This window comes from Salvelinus fontinalis, chromosome 10 (genome assembly GCF_029448725.1).
Source record: "Salvelinus fontinalis isolate EN_2023a chromosome 10, ASM2944872v1, whole genome shotgun sequence".
NCBI lineage: Eukaryota > Metazoa > Chordata > Actinopteri > Salmoniformes > Salmonidae > Salvelinus > Salvelinus fontinalis.
Genome location: NC_074674.1, coordinates 10,681,372 through 10,699,643, shown reverse-complemented (window position 1 = coordinate 10,699,643; position 18,272 = coordinate 10,681,372). Strand labels below are relative to the sequence as shown.

Below are 18,272 nucleotides of genomic sequence, written 5' to 3'. Positions count from 1 at the left end.
GCCTTAATGAGTCGATGATAAGACGTTGGAAACAGCAGCGTGAGGAACTGACTCGGTGCAGAAAGACAACAAAAGCTTTCAGAGGGAAGAAAAGCAGATGGCCCGAACTAGAAAATGAGCTTGAAGACTGGGTCAACACACAGAGCAGACGGCCGAGGTGTTTCAACTGTGCAGATCCGACTGAAAGCCAAAACACCGCAATGAAGTTTGAGGATTTTAGAGGTGGACCATCGTGGTGTCTAAGATTTATGAGACGTAAAGGCCTGTCCATCAGGGTACGGACGCAGTGTAAATCGTGCATTTAAGGTGGCGCTCCCTGTTCAGTGGGAGGCTTGGATGACAAGTGGGGAGAAATCCTTCACTAAAACGGGCCGCATGCGAAGAGCAACTTATGGTCAAGTCTGCCAGTGGGTCCTGACAGCGTGGAGCATTGTCAAAAGATCCACTATCATCAACGAGTTTCGAAAGGCTGGACTGCTGCGTGTTGATGAGGGCAGCATGAGCTCAGCGGGGAATTTGCCTCCGGATGAAAGTGACGAGAGCGACAATGAAAACGATCCAACATCGGATGAAGCAATTCTGAGGCTATTCAACTCCGACACCGAAGGAGATGACTTCAGTGGTTTCAGTGCACAGGAGGAGGAAGATAGTGACCAATGACTTTCTTGGTAGGCTACTGTTTACTGCTATTTTTATTTTTTTTGTTACAAGCCGGGTTTCGTTTAAAAGCCTATTTATTTTCGTTTAAAGGCTGTGTAAAGTTCATTTGTTTCAATGTACCGGTAGGCACCTGCGGCTTATAGATATGTGCGGCTTATTTATGTACAAAATACATATTTTTTTAAATTCAGTGGGTGCGGCTTATATTCAGGTGCGCTTAATAGTCCAGAAATTACGGTAAAAAGAAAGCGCACATTTGTAATTCCCAAGCTCTAAAAGTAATTGGAAAGGTAGATACAATATATGTATACAGTATACAGTATATGTAATACATTTCTTACCGAGTCGTGATGCCCGCAGATTTGCCTTTGCCGATCGCTCATCATCTTCATTCATCAGTGAGTCAATGGCTAGAATAGTCATTGACTCACTCGCGCGTTGAAAAGGAACGAGATGGCATCACAATCCATGCCAGGTACACCGGTGAGCTCTCCGACAGGCAGAGTCAACATACAGTACGTGATGGGTTAGTCAGGTTTTCGGTTCACCCTGACATTTCCATTCCTCTTCTGACAACAGAACTTGACCAACTGCTCACCAGGCACAGCAAGGGCCGCCCGGACAGTTATGCTGTTCTGCTATTCCAAGGATGTGTAACCGAAGAGAGAGAGGCACAGAATACATAGCCTTCCTGCTGTGGCCATCTATTTCAGCACCGTTTCGCGCTGCTCTGAGACAAGCAGAAACAAAAAATGTCAAATATTCCATGATATTCTTAAGATATGTGTTGACTGAATATAAGCAAGTGATGTCTGCTAAATAATCAAGTTAGGTTTCTCCAGAATTAAATCATTCTAAATAACTGGCTTGATTTACAAATTAGTGAGTGTCTCACCCCATGTTCAAGAATCCCCAAAATGCCGTTACTTTTTAAACAAAGCGATTATTCTTAATTAATTTAGAATTATATGAAGGCCCCTTAGATATTCTCACAGATCCTAATGGAAAATGCCCCTTAGATATTAATATAGTCCTCCAATGTAATTATTGGCGGAAAGTTACATCATAATTTATTTTTAGATATACTGTTAAATATTGTGTAGGTCTTATTTATTTAAAGAGCATGTTGAAGTTAAACAAAATCCTACAGAATTAGGCACTTCATTTAATTAAGGAATTTAATTAAGGAAATGTGTTCACTTGTTTATTAGGCTACTGTGCAGTCTACAATACATACTGTAGTTAACATGGGACTCTTCAAATACCGATGTTGATTTAGTTATGGATCCTTAATGAATTACTATGGGAATAAATATCACTAATTTACAGAAATATTGGAACAAAGTTGTCTAATGAAGGCAAGCCATTTAGAATCCTCCAATCCTGTAGCCTACTCCCAACCATGTTGAACAATCGCCATATTTTCCATTCCATCCTAACGGAAACCCCGAGGGTTTTGTTTTTTTGTTTTTCTCTGAATAGAAACACGAATCAAATGAATTAAGCCAAATTTCTTAAAATCAATCCCTTAAACTATGTCATTACAAAAAAGGTTTTAAATTCTCTGGTAATGCCAATACTATCTAATGTTTCTCAAAGATGCCATATCAAACTAGCAATAACTTGCAGTAACTGAAAAAATGGCTTAGAATGAAATGACGTGCCACAGAATGGTGTGCCGCAGCAAGGTGTGCCGCAGTATGACACAACTTTTAAAGGAGGAACAACTGTCGGTAGAGTTATTAAAGTGAGTATGCGTAGATAATAAACAGAGTAGCAGCAGCATAAAAGGGGGGGCAATGCAAATAGTCTGGGTAGCCATTTGATTAGCTGTTCAGCTGTTCAGGAGTCTTTTGGCTTCGGAGTAGAAGCTGTTGAGAAGCCTTTTGGACCTAGACTTGGCGCTCTGGTACCGCTTGCCGTGCGGTAGCAGAGAGAACAGTCTATGACTAGGGTGGCTGGAGACATTGACAATTTTTAGGGCCTTCCTCTGACACCGCATTGTATAGAGGTCCTGGATGCCAGGAAGCTTGGCCCCAGTGATGTACTTGGCCGGACGTACTACCCTCTGTAGTGCCTTGCGGTCAGTGGCCGAGCAGTTGCCATACCAGGTAGTGATGCAGCCAGTCAGGATGCTCTTATTGGTGCAGCTGTAGAACTTTTTGAGGATCTGAGGACCCATGCCAAATATTTTTCTCCTGGAGGGGAATAGGTTTTGTCGTGCCCTCTTCACATCTGTCTTGGCATGCTTGGACCATGTTAGTTTGTTGATGTGGACACCAAGGAACTTGAAGTTCTCAACCTGCTCCACTATAGCCCTGTCGATGGGAATGGGGGGAGTGCTCTGTCCTCCTTTTCCTGTAGTCCACAATCATATCCTTTGTTTTGATCACGTTGAGAGAGAGGTTGTTGTCCTGGCACCACACGGCCAGGTCTCTGACCTCCTCCTTATAGGCTGTCTCGTTGTTGGTAATCAGATCTACCACTGTTGTCATCAGCAAACTTAATGATGGTGTTGGAGTCGTGACTGGCCATGTAGTCATGAGTGAACAGGGAGTACAGGAGGGGACTGAGAACGCACCCCTGAGGGGCCCCCATGTTTAGTATCAGCTTGGCAGATGTGTTGTTACCTACCCTTACCATCTGGGGCGGCCCGTCAGGATGTCCAGGATCCAGTTGCAGAGGGAGGTGTTTAGTCCCAGGGTCTTTAGCTTAGTGATGAGCTTTGAGCTCACTATGGTGTTGACTACAGCTCAGCGTTCAATGAAAAGTATTCTCACATAGGTGTTCCTTTTGTCCAGGTGGGAAAGGGCAGTGTGGAGTGCAATAGAAATTGCATCATCTGTGGATCTGTTGGGGTGGTATGCACATTGGAGTGGGTCTAGGGTTTCTGGAATGATGGTGTTGATGTGGGCCATGAACAGCCTTTCAATGCACTTCATGGCTACACACGTGAGTGCTAGGGGTCGGTAGTCATTTAGGCAGGTTACCTTAGTGTTCTTGGGCACATTTTGGTATTACAGACTCAGACAGGGAGATGTTGAAAATGTCTGTGAAGACACTTGCCAGTTGGTCAGCACATGCTCGGAGTACACGTCCTGGTACTCCATCTGGCCCTGCGGCCTTGTGAATGTTGATATGTTTAAAGGTCTTACCCACATCAGCTACGGAGACGGTGATCACACAGTCGTCCAGAACAGCTGATGCTCTCGTGCATGTTTCAGTGTAATTTTAGTAATTTAGCTCGCCTGATAGGCTTGTGTCACTGGGTAGCTCGTGGCTGTGCTTCCCTTTGTAGTCTAATGGTTTGCAAGCCCTGCCACATCCGACGAGTGTCAGAACCGGTGTAGTACGATTCGATCTTAGTCCTGTATTGACGCTTTGCCTGTTTGATGGTTCGTCGAAGGGCATAGCGGGATTTCTTATAAGATTCTGTATTAGTCTCGCTCCTTGAAAGTGGCAGCTCTGCCCCTTAGCTCAGTGCGGATGTTGCCTGTAATCCGTGTGTGTGTTTGTGTTTGTCCACAGGAAGAGCAGTGAGGAGTCGGTGAGGGAGAGGCAGAAGGTGGTGGATTTAGCTAGCATGAAGGAGCCAAGCCTGCTGCAGTTCTACATCTCCAGAGAGTGGCTGAACAAGTTCAACACGTTCACTGAGCCAGGGCCCATCAGCAACCACACGTTCCTCTGCCAGCACGGAGGTCAGTACTGTACTGGACCTACCACCAGAACCCATCCTGAACATCAACCACACTCGATCCATATAAGACCTGGGCTCACTTCAAGTAGTACTTGTTTTCTTTCAAATACTTTAAGCTGCACTTGATTGAGCTTCCTGGCTCAATACTGAGTAGTCCCAAAAGTGCAAACTCTGTCCATCTGGTCTGAGGGCCTTTCCTGTTCAAGGTATTCTATTTCTGTCCTCACTAACCTCACCTTTAGGACCCAAGCACAACCACTTACAACCCCAATTGAACTAATCTCCTACTTGTGTTTTGTCCAGGGATCCCGCCCAATAAGTACCACTACATTGACGACCTGGTGGTGATCCTGCCCCAGAACGTGTGGGAGTACCTGTACAACAGGTAAGATGAGACTCGCTCCTCAGTCTGTCTGACTGGCTGTCAAACTTTTTATCTTCCTTCCTTTGTCTGACGGACTGACTGACTGACTGACATGGTGAAGGAGTTCAATGGTCTATAAATTCTGTCTTTTCTGTCTGTCTTCCTGTCTTTTCTGTCCGACTGTCTTCCTGCCCACCTGTCTGTCTGTGTTTGTCTGTCTGTTCATCAGACTGTCTGTCTAACAGACTGTATATCTGTCTCCCAGTTTTGGAGGAGGTCCAGCAGTGAACCACTTGTACGTGTGTGCCATCTGCCAGGTGGAGTTAGAGGCTCTGGCCAAACGCAGGAAGGTGGAAATAGACACCTTTATCAGGGTAAGAGGTGTTGTGTGTCAGTGTTTTTCTGCATCAAAAAGGGGCTTAAGTGGTTGGCATGGCACGGTCAGTGTGGCTGAATTTTAGAGAACATTTTAGAGGCCCCCATCTTGCAGTGTATAAACATTTTTGAATTTTTTTTTTTTTTTGCAGTTTTAAAGCACATTTCCTGCATTTCGGTACTGAACAAAAATATAAACGCAACATGCAACGATTTTACTGAGTTGCAGTACATATAAGGAATCAGTCAATTGAAATTAATTTATTAGGCTGTAGTCTTGGGATTTCATATGACTGGGCAGGGGTGCAGCCACAGGTGGGGTTGGGAGGGCAAAGGCCCACCCACTGGGGAGCCAGCCCAGCCAATCAAAATGAGTTTTTCCTTACAACAGACAGAAATACTCCTCCGTTTCATCAGCTTTCAGGGTGGCTGGTTTCAGACAATCCAGCAGGTGGAGGTCCTGGGCTGGCGTGGTTACTCATGGTCTGTGGTTGTGAGGCCGGTTGGACGTACTGCCAAATTTTCTAAAATTACATTGGTAGAGAAATTAACATTACATTCTCTGGCAACAGCTCTGGTGGACATTCGTGCAGTCAGCATGCCAATTGCACACTCCCTCAACTTGAGACATCTGTGGCATTGTGTTGTGTGACAAAACTGCACATTTTAGTGGCCTTTTATTGTCCGCAATACAAGGTGCACTTGTGTAATGATCATGCTGTATAATCAGCTTTTTGATATGCCACACCTGTCAGGTGGATGGATTATCTTGACAAAGGAGAACCGCTCACTAACGGGGATATAAACAGATTTGAGAGAAATAAGCTTTTTGTGAGTATAGAACATTTCTGGGATCTTTTATTTCAGCTCTTGAAACATGGGACCAACAATTACATGTTGCGTTTATATTTTGGTTCTGTGTACACATTCTGCCATGGACCTGAGAGAAAATGTTGCCGTTTTAAAGCTCATTTCCTGCAATTCTATGCATTTTGCCATGGCTAATACTGTGTTCTTTTGCTCAAACATAATAACAAAATCTGTACAGATAAGTTAATTGTTTTTGGACTTTTCAATTCTCCCTGACTTTCTAGCTTTTATTTTGGTGATTGTTAGTTCTCGAAGATAATATTCTAAAAGAAAATATATAGATCCATTAATATTTTCTAAATACGTTATGTGGTTTAGTCGTTTAAAGTTTACACAAAGCATTTTTCCATTTCATTTTTTAAAAACTGTTTAGTTATTAAGCGGCCCGCCCAAGGATTTCAATGGTCGAAAAACCCCTGTGTGTTTGTGCCCTCTCTCGGTCTCTCCAGTTGAATAAAGAGTTCCAAGCGGAGGAGGCTCCTACAGTCATCCTGTGTATCAGTATGCAGTGGTTCAGAGAGTGGGAGAGCTTTGTCAAGGGCAAAGACAATGGTAGGATTCTATGAGAATAGATTTTTTTTTTTTTTTTTTACCGTTATTTTACCAGGTAAGTTGACTGAGAACACGTTCTCATTTGCAGCAACGACCTGGGGAATAGTTACAGGGGAGAGGAGGGGGATGAATGAGCCAATTGTAAACTGGGGATTATTAGGTGACCATGATGGTTTGAGGGCCAGATTGGGAATTTAGCCAGGTCACCGGGGTTAACACCCCTACTCTTACGATAAGTGCCATGGGATCAGGCAATTACAGTGAATTTCAAACACTGATTCAACCGCAAAGACCAGTGAGGTTATCCAATGCCTCGCAAAGAAGGGCAGCTATTGGTAGATGGATAAAAAATAAGTCAAAAAGCAGACATTGAATATCACTTTGAGCATGGTAAAGTTATTAATAACACTTTGAATGGTGTATCAATAAACACAATCACTACAAAGATACAGGTGTCCTTTCTAACTCAGTTGCCGGAGAGGAAGGAATAATAGTACCAACAGAAGCTAAGAGCTGAATTACCTCAGTACCTCAGTACACCATCATTATCATATTGTATCCTCTGTGCAGACCAGATATGCAATAATAATATATGCTATTTAGCAGGCGCTTTTATCCAAAGCGACTTAGTCATGCGTGCATACACTTTACTTATGGGTTGGCCCGGGAATCAACCCACTATCCTGGCGTTACAAGCGCCATGCTCTACCAACTGAGCTACAGATGAATAAATACAGTCTGCAATGTTCCTCAGTAACAACACTAAAGCTTTTGTTGGTGTTTGTTTATGTTGGTCATTGTTTTCTCAGAGCCCCCTGGTCCTATTGACAACAGTAAGATTGGTGTCATGAAAGGGGGACACGTACAGCTCAAGCAAGGTAAGCAGTGTATGCTCATACATATTCACATTGTGTGGGTTGGTTGGTCGGTCTCTGGATGCGTGCGCTCCTGTGTGTATTGGAATACACCGTGTGTGTGTGTATGTGTGTGTGTGTGTGTGTGTGTGTGTGTGCGCGCGCGCGTCTACACATAGTGTACAAAACATTATGGACGCCTACTCTTTCCTTGACAGACTGACCAGGTGAATCCAGGCAAAAGCTACGATCTCTTATTGATGTCACTTGTTAAGTTAAATCCACTTCAGTCAGTGTAGATGAATTGGAGGAGACAGGTTAAAGAAGGATTTTTAAGCCTCGAGACGGTTGAGACATGGATTGTGTGTGTGTCATTCAGAGGTGAATGGTGGGCACGACAAAAGATTTAAGTGCCTTTCAACGGGGCATGGTAGTAGGTGCCAGGCACACAGGTTTGTGTCAAGAACTGCAACGCTGCTGTTTTTTTAACGCTAAACAGTTTAATGTGTGTATCAAGAATTGTCCACCACCCAAAAGACATCCTGCCAACTTAACACAACTGTGGGGAGCACTGGAGTCGGCATGGGGCAGCATCCCTGTGGAATAGTTTGGACACCTTATAGAGGCCATGCCCTGATGAATTGAGGCTGTTCTGAGGGCAAAGGGGGAAGGTGTCCTTAATGTTGCCTTTTTCCACATGTTACGTCGCTCCACAGCTATTTTCAGGTCTCCAGAGTTTTTCGATCAGGTTCAAGTCTGGGCTCTGGCTGGGCCACTCAAGGACATTGAGACTTGTCCCGAAGCCCCTCCTGTTTTGTCTTGGCTGTGTGCTTAGGGTTGTTGTTCTGTTGGAAGGTGAACCTTCGCCCCAGTCTGAGATCCTGAGCCATTTGGAGCAGGTTTTCATCAAGGATCTCACTGTACTTTGCTTCGTTCATCTTTCCCTCGATCCTAACTAGTCTCCCAGTCCCTGAAAAACATCCCTACAGTGTGATGCTGCCATCACCACCATGCTTCACCGTAGTGATAGTTTCAGGTTTCCTCCAAACGTGACACTTGGCATTCAGGCCAAAGAGTTCAATCTTGGTTTCATCAGACCAGAGAATCTTATTTCTCATGGTCTGAGAGTCCTTTAGGTACCTTTTGGCAAACTCAATGCGAGCTGTCATGTGCCTTTCACTGAGGAGTGGCTTCCGTCTGGCCACTCTACCATAAAGGCCTGATTGGTGGAGTGCTGCAGAGATGGTTGTCCTTCTGGAAGGTTCTCCCATCTCCACAGAAGAACTCTAGAGCTCTGTCAAAGTGACCATCGGGTTCTTGGTCACCTCCCTGACCAAGGCCCTTCTCCCCCGATTGCTTATTTTGGCCAAGCGGACAGCTCTAGGAAGAGTTTTGGTGGTTCCAAACTTCTTCCATTTAAGAATGATGGAGACCACTGTGTTCTTGGATTTTCAATGCTGTATAAATGTTTTGGTACCCTTTCCCATATCTGTTCCTCGACACAATCCTGTCTCGGTGCTGTACGGACAATTCCTTTGACCTCATCGCTTGGTTTTTGCTCTAACCATGCACTGTCAACTGTGGGAACTTATATAGACCTTTCCAAATCATGCCTTTCCAAATCATGTCCAGTCAATTGCATTTACCACAGGTGGACTCCAATCAAGTTGAAGAAACATCTTAAGAAAGATCAGTGGAATAAAGATGCACCAGAGTTAAATTTCGAGTCACATAGCAAGGATTTGAATATTTATGTAAATAAGGTATTTCATACATTTGTTAATATATTTTTTTGCAAAAATTTCTAAACCTGTTTTCACTTCGTCGTTATGGAGTATTGTGTGTAGATTGAGGGGATACAACTATTTTTAATCCATTTTAGAATAAGGCTGTAACAAAACAATTTGGGAAAAGTCAAGGGGTCTGAATACTTTCCGAATGCACTGTATATCAAATAGCTAAATGACCAAATGATCCTTGTGGGGTACTCCTAATGTTTGATATACTCCGTGTAGTGTATGTTAACACGCCTTGGTGTGTGCCCCTAGGGGCTGACTATGGTCAGATCTCAGAGGAGACGTGGCAGTATCTCCTCGGTATCTATAGTGGAGGGCCTGAGATTGCAGTGAGACAGACAGTGCCGGCCACCAACACAGACAGCCTGCATGGAGAGAGGAAGATAGAGGCAGAGACCAGGGCACTCTGAGAAATGGTGAGTTACAGCACACACACACACACACACACACACACACACACACACACACACACACACATACAAGCACCCAATACACACGTTGTGTTTATAAACATATACAGGTAAGCACACATACAAACAAGCACACTCAATCATACCCATACAGTGCATTCAGAAAGTATTCACACACCTTCACTACTTTCACATTTTGTTGTGTTACAGCTTGAATTTAAAATTGATTACATTTATTTATTTCTGGTCACTGGCCTACATACAAACAAGCACACTCAATCATACACATACACTACCAATAATGTCAAAGAGGAATTATATTTTTAGACATTTTGACAAATTCATTTAAAATGTAAAATGTCTTGAGTCAATAAGTATTCAACCTTTTTATGACAAGCCTAAATAAGTTCATGAGTAAAAATGTGCTTAGCAAGTCACATCGTAAGTTGCATGGCTTGACTGTTTGGAGTAATAGTATTTTAAAATGTTTTTTGAATGACTACCTCATCTCTGTACCCCACACATACAATTATCTGTAAGGTTCCTCAGTCGAGCAGTGAATTTCAAACACTGATTCAACCGCAAAGACCAGTGAGGTTATCCAATGCCTCGCAAAGAAGGGCAGCTATTGGTAGATGGATAAAAAATAAGTCAAAAAGCAGACATTGAATATCACTTTGAGCATGGTAAAGTTATTAATAACACTTTGAATGGTGTATCAATAAACACAATCACTACAAAGATACAGGTGTCCTTTCTAACTCAGTTGCCGGAGAGGAAGGAAACTGCTATTGATTTAATGGCTGATTTAATGGCTTAAATGGCTGTGATAGGATAGAACTCAGGATGGATCAACAACATTGTAGTTACTTCAAAACATGTATCCTGTTTGCAACAAGGCACTAAAGTACTAGTGCAAAACATTTGGAAAAGCAATTCACTTTTTGTACTGAATAAAAAGTTTTATGTTTTGGACAAATACAACACATTACTTAACAAGTCACATAATAAATTGCATGGACTCATTTATTTATTGACTCAGTGGTGTGAATACTTTTGTAAATGAGATATTTCTGTATTTAAATTTCAACTTGCAAACATTTCTAAAAACATGTTTTCACTTTGTCATTATGGAGTATTGTGTGTAGATGTGAGATGTTTTATTTATTTTGAATTTCATTTTGAATTCAAGCTGTAACACAACAAAATTTGGAATAAGTAAAGGCCGAGCAATTGCCGTACCAGGCAGTGATGCAACCAATCAGGATGCTCTCGATGTTGCAGCTGTAGAACCTTTTGAGGATCTCAGGATCCATGCCAAATCTTTTTAGTTTCCTGAGGGGGAATAGGCTTTGTCGTGCCCTCTTCACGACTGTCTTGGTATGTTTGGACCATGTTAGTTTGTTGTTGATGTGAACACCTGCTCCACTACAGCCCCGTCGATGAGAATGTCGGCGTGCTCGTTCCTCCTTTTCCTGTAGTCCACAATAATCTCCTTAGTCTTGGTTACGTTGAGGGATAGGTTGTTATTCTGGCACCACCCGGCCAGGTCTCTGACTTCCTCCCTATAGGCTGTCTTGTCGTTGTCGGTGATCAGGCCTACCACTGTTGTGTTGTCTGCAAACTTAATGATGGTGTTGGAGTCATGCCTGGCTATGCAGTCGTGGGTGAACAGGGAGTGCAGGAGGGGACTAAGCACGCACCCCTGGGGAGCTCCAGTGTTGAGGATCAGCGTGGCAGATGTGTTGCTACCCACCCTCACCACCTGGGGGCGGTCCGTCAGAAAGTCCGGGATCCATTTGCAGAGGGAGGTGTTTAGTACCAGGATCCTTAGCTTAGTGATGAGCTTTGAGGGTACTATGGTGTTGAACGCTGAGAGTTAGTCAATGAATAGCATTCTCACATAAGGGTTCATTTTGTCCAGGTGGGAAAGGGCAGTGTGGAGTGCAATAGAAATTGCATCATCTGTGTATCTGTTGGAGCGGTATGCAAATTGGAGTGGGTTCTAGGGTTTCTGGGATAATGGTGTTGATGTAAGCCGTTACCCACCTTTCAAAGCACTTCATGGCTACGGACGTGAGTGCTACGGGTCTGTAGTCATTTAGGCAGGTTGCCTTTGTTCTTGGGCACAGGGACTATGGTGGTCTGCTGAAATATGTTGGTATTACAGACTTAATCAGGGACATGTTGAGAATGTCTGTGAAGACACCTGCCAGTTGGTCAGCACATGCCCGGAGCACACATCCTGGTAATCCGTCTGGCCCCTCAGCCTTGTGTACGTCTGGAACAGCTGATGCTCTCATGCATGCCTCAGTGTTTTTTTGCCTCGAAGCAAGCATAGAAGTGATTTACCTCGTCTGGTAGGCTCGTGTCACTGGGCAGCTCTCGGCTGTGCTTCCCTTTTGTAGTCTGTAATAGTTTGCAAGCCCTGCCACATAAGATGAGCGTCGAAGCCAGTGTAGTATGATTCAAACTTAGCCCTGTATTGACGCTTTGCCTGCTTGATGGTTCTTCCGAGGGCATTGCAGGATTTCTTGTAAGCTTCCGGGTTAGAGTCCCGCACCTTGAAAGCGGAAACTCTACCCTTTAGCTCACTGCGAAAGTTGCCTGTAATCTATGGTTTCTGGATTGGGTATGTACTAGAGGGCGACCGATTAATCGGAATTTCAAGTTTTCATAACAATCGGAAATCTGTATATTTGGGCGCCGATTTGCCACTTTATTTTTATTATTATTATTTTTTACACCTTTCTTTAATCTTTATTTAACTAGGCAAGTCAGTTAAGAACACATTATTATTTTCAACGACGACCTTGGAGGCAGAACGACAGTTTTTTAACCTTGTCAGCTCGGGAGATCCAATCTTGCAACCTTACAGTTAACTAGTCCAATGCTCTAACACCTGATTACATTGCACTCCACGAGGAGCCTGCCTGTTACGCGAATGCAGTAAGTTAAGGTAAGTTGCTAGCTAGCATTAAACTTATCTTATAAAAAACAATCAATCAATGACTGTTTTTGATCCAACGTGTACTTAACCATAAACATCAATGCCTTTCTTAAAATCAATACACAAGTATATATTTTTAAACCTGCATATTTAGCTAAAAGAAATCCAGGTTAGCAGGCAATATTAACCAGGTGAAATTGTGTAATTTCTCTTGCCTTCATTGCATGCAGAGTCAGGGTATATGCAACAGTTTGGGCCGCCTGGCTCTTTGCGAACTAATTTGCCAGAATTTTACGTAATTATGACATAACATTGAAGGTTGTGCAATGTAACAGGAATATTTAGACTCATGGATGATAAAATACGGAACGGAATACTAGTACAGTCACTGTGGGGAAAACGTCCTTGATGCACTTATTGATAAAGCCAGTGACTGATGTGGTGTACTCCTCAATGCCATCGGAAGAATCCCGGAACATGTTCCAGTCTGTGATAGCAAAACAGTCCTGTAGTTTAGCATCTGCTTCATCTGACCACTTTTTTTAAAGACCTAGTCACTGGCGTGCTTCCTGCTTTAATTTTTGCTTGTAAGCAGGAATCCGGAGGATAGAGTTGTGGTCGGAATTACCAAATGGAGGGCGAGGGAGAGCTTTGTACGCGTCTCTGTGTGTGGAGTACAGGTAATCGAGAATTCTTTTCCCTCTGGTTGCACGTTTGATGGAAATTTGGTAGAACCGATTTAAGTTTCCCTGCATTAAAGTCTCCGGCCACTAGGAGCGCCGCCTCTAGGTGAGTGGTTTCCTGTTTGCTTATTTCCTTATACAGCTGACTGAGTGCGGTCTTAGTGCCATCATCTGTCTGTGGTGGTAAATAAACAGCCACGAAAAGTATAGCTGAGAACTCTCTAGGCAAGTAGTGTGGCCTGCAATTTATCACAATATACTCTACTTCAGGCGAGCAAAATCTAGACTTCCTTAGATTTCGTGCACAAGCTGTTGTTTACAAATATTCACAGACCGTCTTACCGGAGTGTGCTGTTCTATCGCGCCGGTGCAGCGTGTATCCCACTAGCTGAATATCCATGTCGTCATTCAGCCACGATTCCGTGAAACATAGGATATTACAGTTTTTGATGTCCCGTTGGTAGGATATTCGTGATCGTACCTCGTCTAGTTTATTGTCCAATGATTGCACGTTGGCGAGTAGTATTGATGGTAACGGCAGCTTTCCCACTCGCCTTTTCCGGATTCTGACCAAGCACCCGGCTCTTTGTCCTCTGTACCTACGTCGCTTCCTCTTGCAAATAACAGGGATGTCGGCCCTGCCGGGTGTTTGGAGAATGTCTTGTGCGTCTTGTTTGTTGAAAAAAAAGTCTTTGTCTAATCTGAGGTGAGTGATCGCTGTCCTGATATCCAGAAGCTCTTTTTTGCCGTAAGATATGGTTGCAGAAACATTATGTACAAAATAAGTTACAAATAACGCGAGAAAACCACATAATAGCACAATTGCTTGGGCGCCCGTAAAACTGCTTCCATTTCTTCCTGCGCCATTTTAGAGTCCACCTGTGGTAAATTCAATTGATTGGACATGATTTGGAAAGGCAAATATCTGCAGCATTGAAGGTCCCCAAGAACACCGTGGCCTCCATCATTCTTAAATGGAAGAAGTTTGCAACCACCAAGAAATCTTCTTAGAGCTGGCCACCGGCCAAACTGCGCAATCAGGGGAGAAGGGCCTTGGTCAGGGAGATAACCTAGAACCCGATGGTCACTCTGACAGAGCTCCAGAGTTCCTCTGTGGAGATGGGAGAACCTTACAGAAGTACAACCATCTCTGCAGCACTCCACCAATTAGGGCTTTATGATGGAGTGGCCAGATGGAAGCTACTCCTCAGTAAAAGGCATATGACTCCCCACATTGAGTCTCAGATCATGAGAAACGATATTCTCTGGTCTGATGAAACCAAAATTGAACTCTTTGGCCTGAATTCCAAGTGTCATGTCTGGAGGAAACCTGGCACCATCCCTACGGTTAAGCTTGGTGGTGGCAGCATCATGCTGTGGGGATGTTTTTCACAGCAGGGACTGGGAGACTACTCAGTATCAAGAGAAAGATGAATGGAAGAAAGTACATAGAGATCCTTGATGAAAACCTGCTCAGGACCTCAGACTGGGGCGAAAGTTCACCTTCCAGCAGGTAAACAACCCTAACCACACAGCCAAGACAACGCAGGAGTGGCTTCAGGGCAAGCCTCTGAATGTCCTTGAGTGGCCCATCCAGAGCCCAAACTTGAACACGATCAAACATCTCTGGAGAGACCTGAAAATAGCTGTGCAGCGACACTCCCCGTCCAACCTGACAGTACTTGAGAGGATCTGCAGAGAAGAATAGGAGAAACTCCCCAAATTCAGGTGTGCCAAGCTTGTAGCGTAATACCCAAGAAGACTCAAGGCTGTAATCGCTGCCAAAGATGCTTTAACAAAGTACTGAGTAAAGTGTCTGAATACTTATGCAATATTTCAGTTTTTTAATTGCAAAAATTCTAAAAACCTGTTTTTGCTTTGTCATTATGGCGTATTGTGTGTAGATTGAGAAAAAACTAACAATTTCATCAATTTTGGAATAAAGCTGTAATTTAACAATGTGGAAAAAGTAAAGCGGTCTGAAAACTTTCCGAATGCACTGTATATACATATACACACACACACACCACTCAGGTCTAAGGAGAAGGCAGCATAAACATGACCATTTTTTTCTAAACACTTCAGTACTGGACCTCTTGGCTCCTTTAACGGTCTGGTACCATTGTTCTCACGTAGCTCAGGTCGTTCTCATGAGTTACTACATTCCTCCATTGTGGGATAGGGTGTGTGTGGTTAATGGGTGTGCCTGAATGTGAAAAGATCAAGGAAGGCAATGCACTCGATGTAGTTAATAAATATCTTGTAATTCTGGACAATTGTGTTTGCACAACCTGAGATTACAGATACTGTAACTAGATTGCACATTAAGACGGAGGGTAATTGGTCTTGCACATTAAAACGTGCAATTCTACAAAGAAATACTTAATCCACCAGAATACACAAAATTCAAGTCCGTTTCCCTTTGCCCTTGATGTATTTTCCTCTTTTTCTAAGAATGTTTTCTTTCCTTCCCTTACAGGTTGACTGTGTTTGACTCCCCTGTACACGAGCCCTCACTGGAGCCGAGGGGGTTGATTTGCACCTGGGTGAAGAGAAGCCTTATTGTGAGCACTTTGTAAAATGTAGCAACGCGCCTTGTTCTATTACCTGTGCAGGAAGACAGACATATTGGTCAATTATCATCATAGTGTAGTAGAAAAGGTGTTATTTATTGAACAAACTCTTAAGATGTTTTAGTAAGAAAATATACATTGCGTGACACCATGTCTTCGAAGCTGTTTTGGTAGTTGCAGTAGGTTGGTGACATCAAACTCAATTGCTGCTGTACTACTGTAGTAGGTGTGTCATATCGTTAATGGTGTCCTGCACTCGGACGAGAGGCAGAGGGGGGGAAGGGAATGGCGTGCCGAGGGGCGTGACATCATCAGTGTTAATTGCTACTTGACAACTCGGGTGAACTTGTACTAATCTTTTTTTGCTGCAGGCCCCAAACAACAAACATTCAATGACTACACGTTTGTCACTCTGAGACAATGGAAGAGGATGGATGTAAAAAAAAAAATTAAAAAAAAAAAGGCTGTTCAGAGCGTGTTGAATGCTGTGATCTTGTTGAACTGTTCCACTCCCTTTCCGAGGAGGACTGCAAAGTTTTCAGATTGTCGTGACTCGTGGCGTCTCTTCGCATAGTCGATTTATTTATTTAAGTCATACAGATCGAGGCTTATCCCATCAATAACCCTTAGTAGTGTAAATGTACATACCGTATGAACAAGCAGACTAGGTTATTGTCTCTCTCTCCATTCCTTAGTGTAGGAGAATAGACTGGTCCCAGGTCTATTTGTGCTGTCTTACCAACCCTCCGTTGCCGGCAGCCCCAGTTTAGGATAGGAGGAGAGGAAAGAGAGGGGGGAGATCCCGTCCACCTGGAGGGGTAGGTGTGGAAGAGGTGTAAAGAGGTGTGTCGGTCACCCGTCTAAAGTGAGTGTTGCTCAGATGTCCATGTCTCGTACTTCTCCTCAGCTCAGCAAAACTCCATATCCCAGAATTCACCACTCCCCCAGTTTACTAGCCTGCACCTGTCTGCACTCGTCTTTCTGCTTGGAAAATATGGGCGGCAGGTAGCCTAGCTGTTAAGAGCGTTGGGCGAGTAACCGAGAAGTCTCTGGTTCGAATCTCTGAGCTGACTAAGTGAAAAGTCTGTCAATGTGCCCTTGAGCAAGGCACTTAACCATAATTGCTCCTGTGTGTTGCTCTGGATAAGTGTGTCTGCTAAATTACTTAAAATGTAAAATATCATAATCCCTCTCACCAGAAAGGTACAATTACCTTTACTGTGCATGTATATACTGCACGCTAAAACAGAGGTTCAAACTTGTTTTTTGTTTTTGGTAGGTAGGACGATGTTATGTACTTTGACAAGAGATGATGCAAGTGGTGATGTCATTATGAGCTTCCCCTGATTTCCCTGAGTATGCCAACTAACCGATTAATGGTTAAATGACATGCGTTCAAGCGTGTCAATGGCTACTGTAGCAATGCTATGTAATGGATGCTGTCTAGTCGGTCCAAACAGTGTTTGAACCTAAAAGTAGAGGTTTGAAAAATATCTGAGTGATTCTGTGCTGCCGTGCTGGTAAGTGGTATGTCAGTGTCCAAAGAGTAATTATGTCGTTTTTTAAAAAGATAACTTAATTTTTCCCCCCTTTTTTAAATATATATATATATAATGTATATACTTTTTTTGTACTGTATTTTTGTAAATTCTGTACAGATGTGAAACCTCCATGTCTGTTTGTTTTTTTTATGGAGAAGTGCAATGAAACATTTCTGGCTGTCTATCTGTGCTCAGACACCTTAGCGTTATTATTGTTGTTGTTATTAGTATTAAAGTCTGCTGATAGGTTGCTAAGCATTGTACATTTGTTATGACAGTGGACTACAGTGACGATCCTTGTGCTGCAGTATTATTCCAACGTTTTTATAACGCTATGTGATACTTATCTTAATTCACCTCACTTCTGAATTCCTGCTTGTGTTTATGTTGGGTTGTTTGCACACACACACACACACTCGCGTGTAAGTTTTCTTTTCACTTTTTGATGATTTAACATTAAGACATTGCTGTGGTGGAATTGATTACGTAGATAATGACTCGCCTCTGTCTTTATCCAAAAGAATAATAGTAATTAATCAACTTGTTTTGCAATGGCGATAGTGTCTGTCATGGTCACAGTAATGATGATCTATTGATGCTGTTTGTCTTCGGTGGTACATCCAAACTCAGATGAGTGTCTGTAAAACTGATGTAATGATTATATGATTAAAAGGCTTCTTTCATTTGCCTGTGTATTTTGGTGTGTAATCATATTTTCACACTTGTTTTCACACATAGCCGCAGTACAGTGTTGAATTAGAACCAGGAGATATTTTTGCAAAAAAAAATAATATATATTCATATTCCAGAGGTCTTACTGGCATCTAATTTAATAAATTGTCTCATTCTGAACTAGGACACAATATGATAAATGTCTCTCATTTTGAAATATGGTTGACTACTTATCTATCCCACTGCCACACCCCAAAGTATACACTAATTAGTGG

At 43.0% G+C, this 18,272-nt stretch overlaps 1 protein-coding gene across 8 annotated transcripts in view; it reads left to right on the top strand.

Moving 5' to 3' along the window:
- Positions 1-18,008, top strand: part of LOC129863599 (ubiquitin carboxyl-terminal hydrolase 20-like) — a 40,308-nt gene extending 22,300 nt beyond the window's left edge. For 5 of the 8 annotated variants that reach the window (XM_055935693.1, XM_055935691.1, XM_055935689.1 and 2 more), the window contains 7 exons: positions 4,189-4,358; positions 4,661-4,742; positions 4,987-5,095; positions 6,416-6,518; positions 7,328-7,396; positions 9,421-9,584; positions 15,691-18,008. In XM_055935693.1, coding sequence (XP_055791668.1) covers positions 4,189-4,358; positions 4,661-4,742; positions 4,987-5,095; positions 6,416-6,518; positions 7,328-7,396; positions 9,421-9,578 — 691 coding nt within the window. In that variant the 3' untranslated portion in view covers positions 9,579-9,584; positions 15,691-18,008. Of the gene's footprint in view, positions 1-4,188; positions 4,359-4,660; positions 4,743-4,950; positions 5,096-6,415; positions 6,519-7,327; positions 7,397-9,420; positions 9,585-15,690 lie in introns of those variants that run through there. The other 3 variants (XR_008760982.1, XM_055935694.1, XM_055935696.1) reach the window with 3 other exon arrangements.
- Positions 18,009-18,272: the final 264 nt, after the last annotated feature.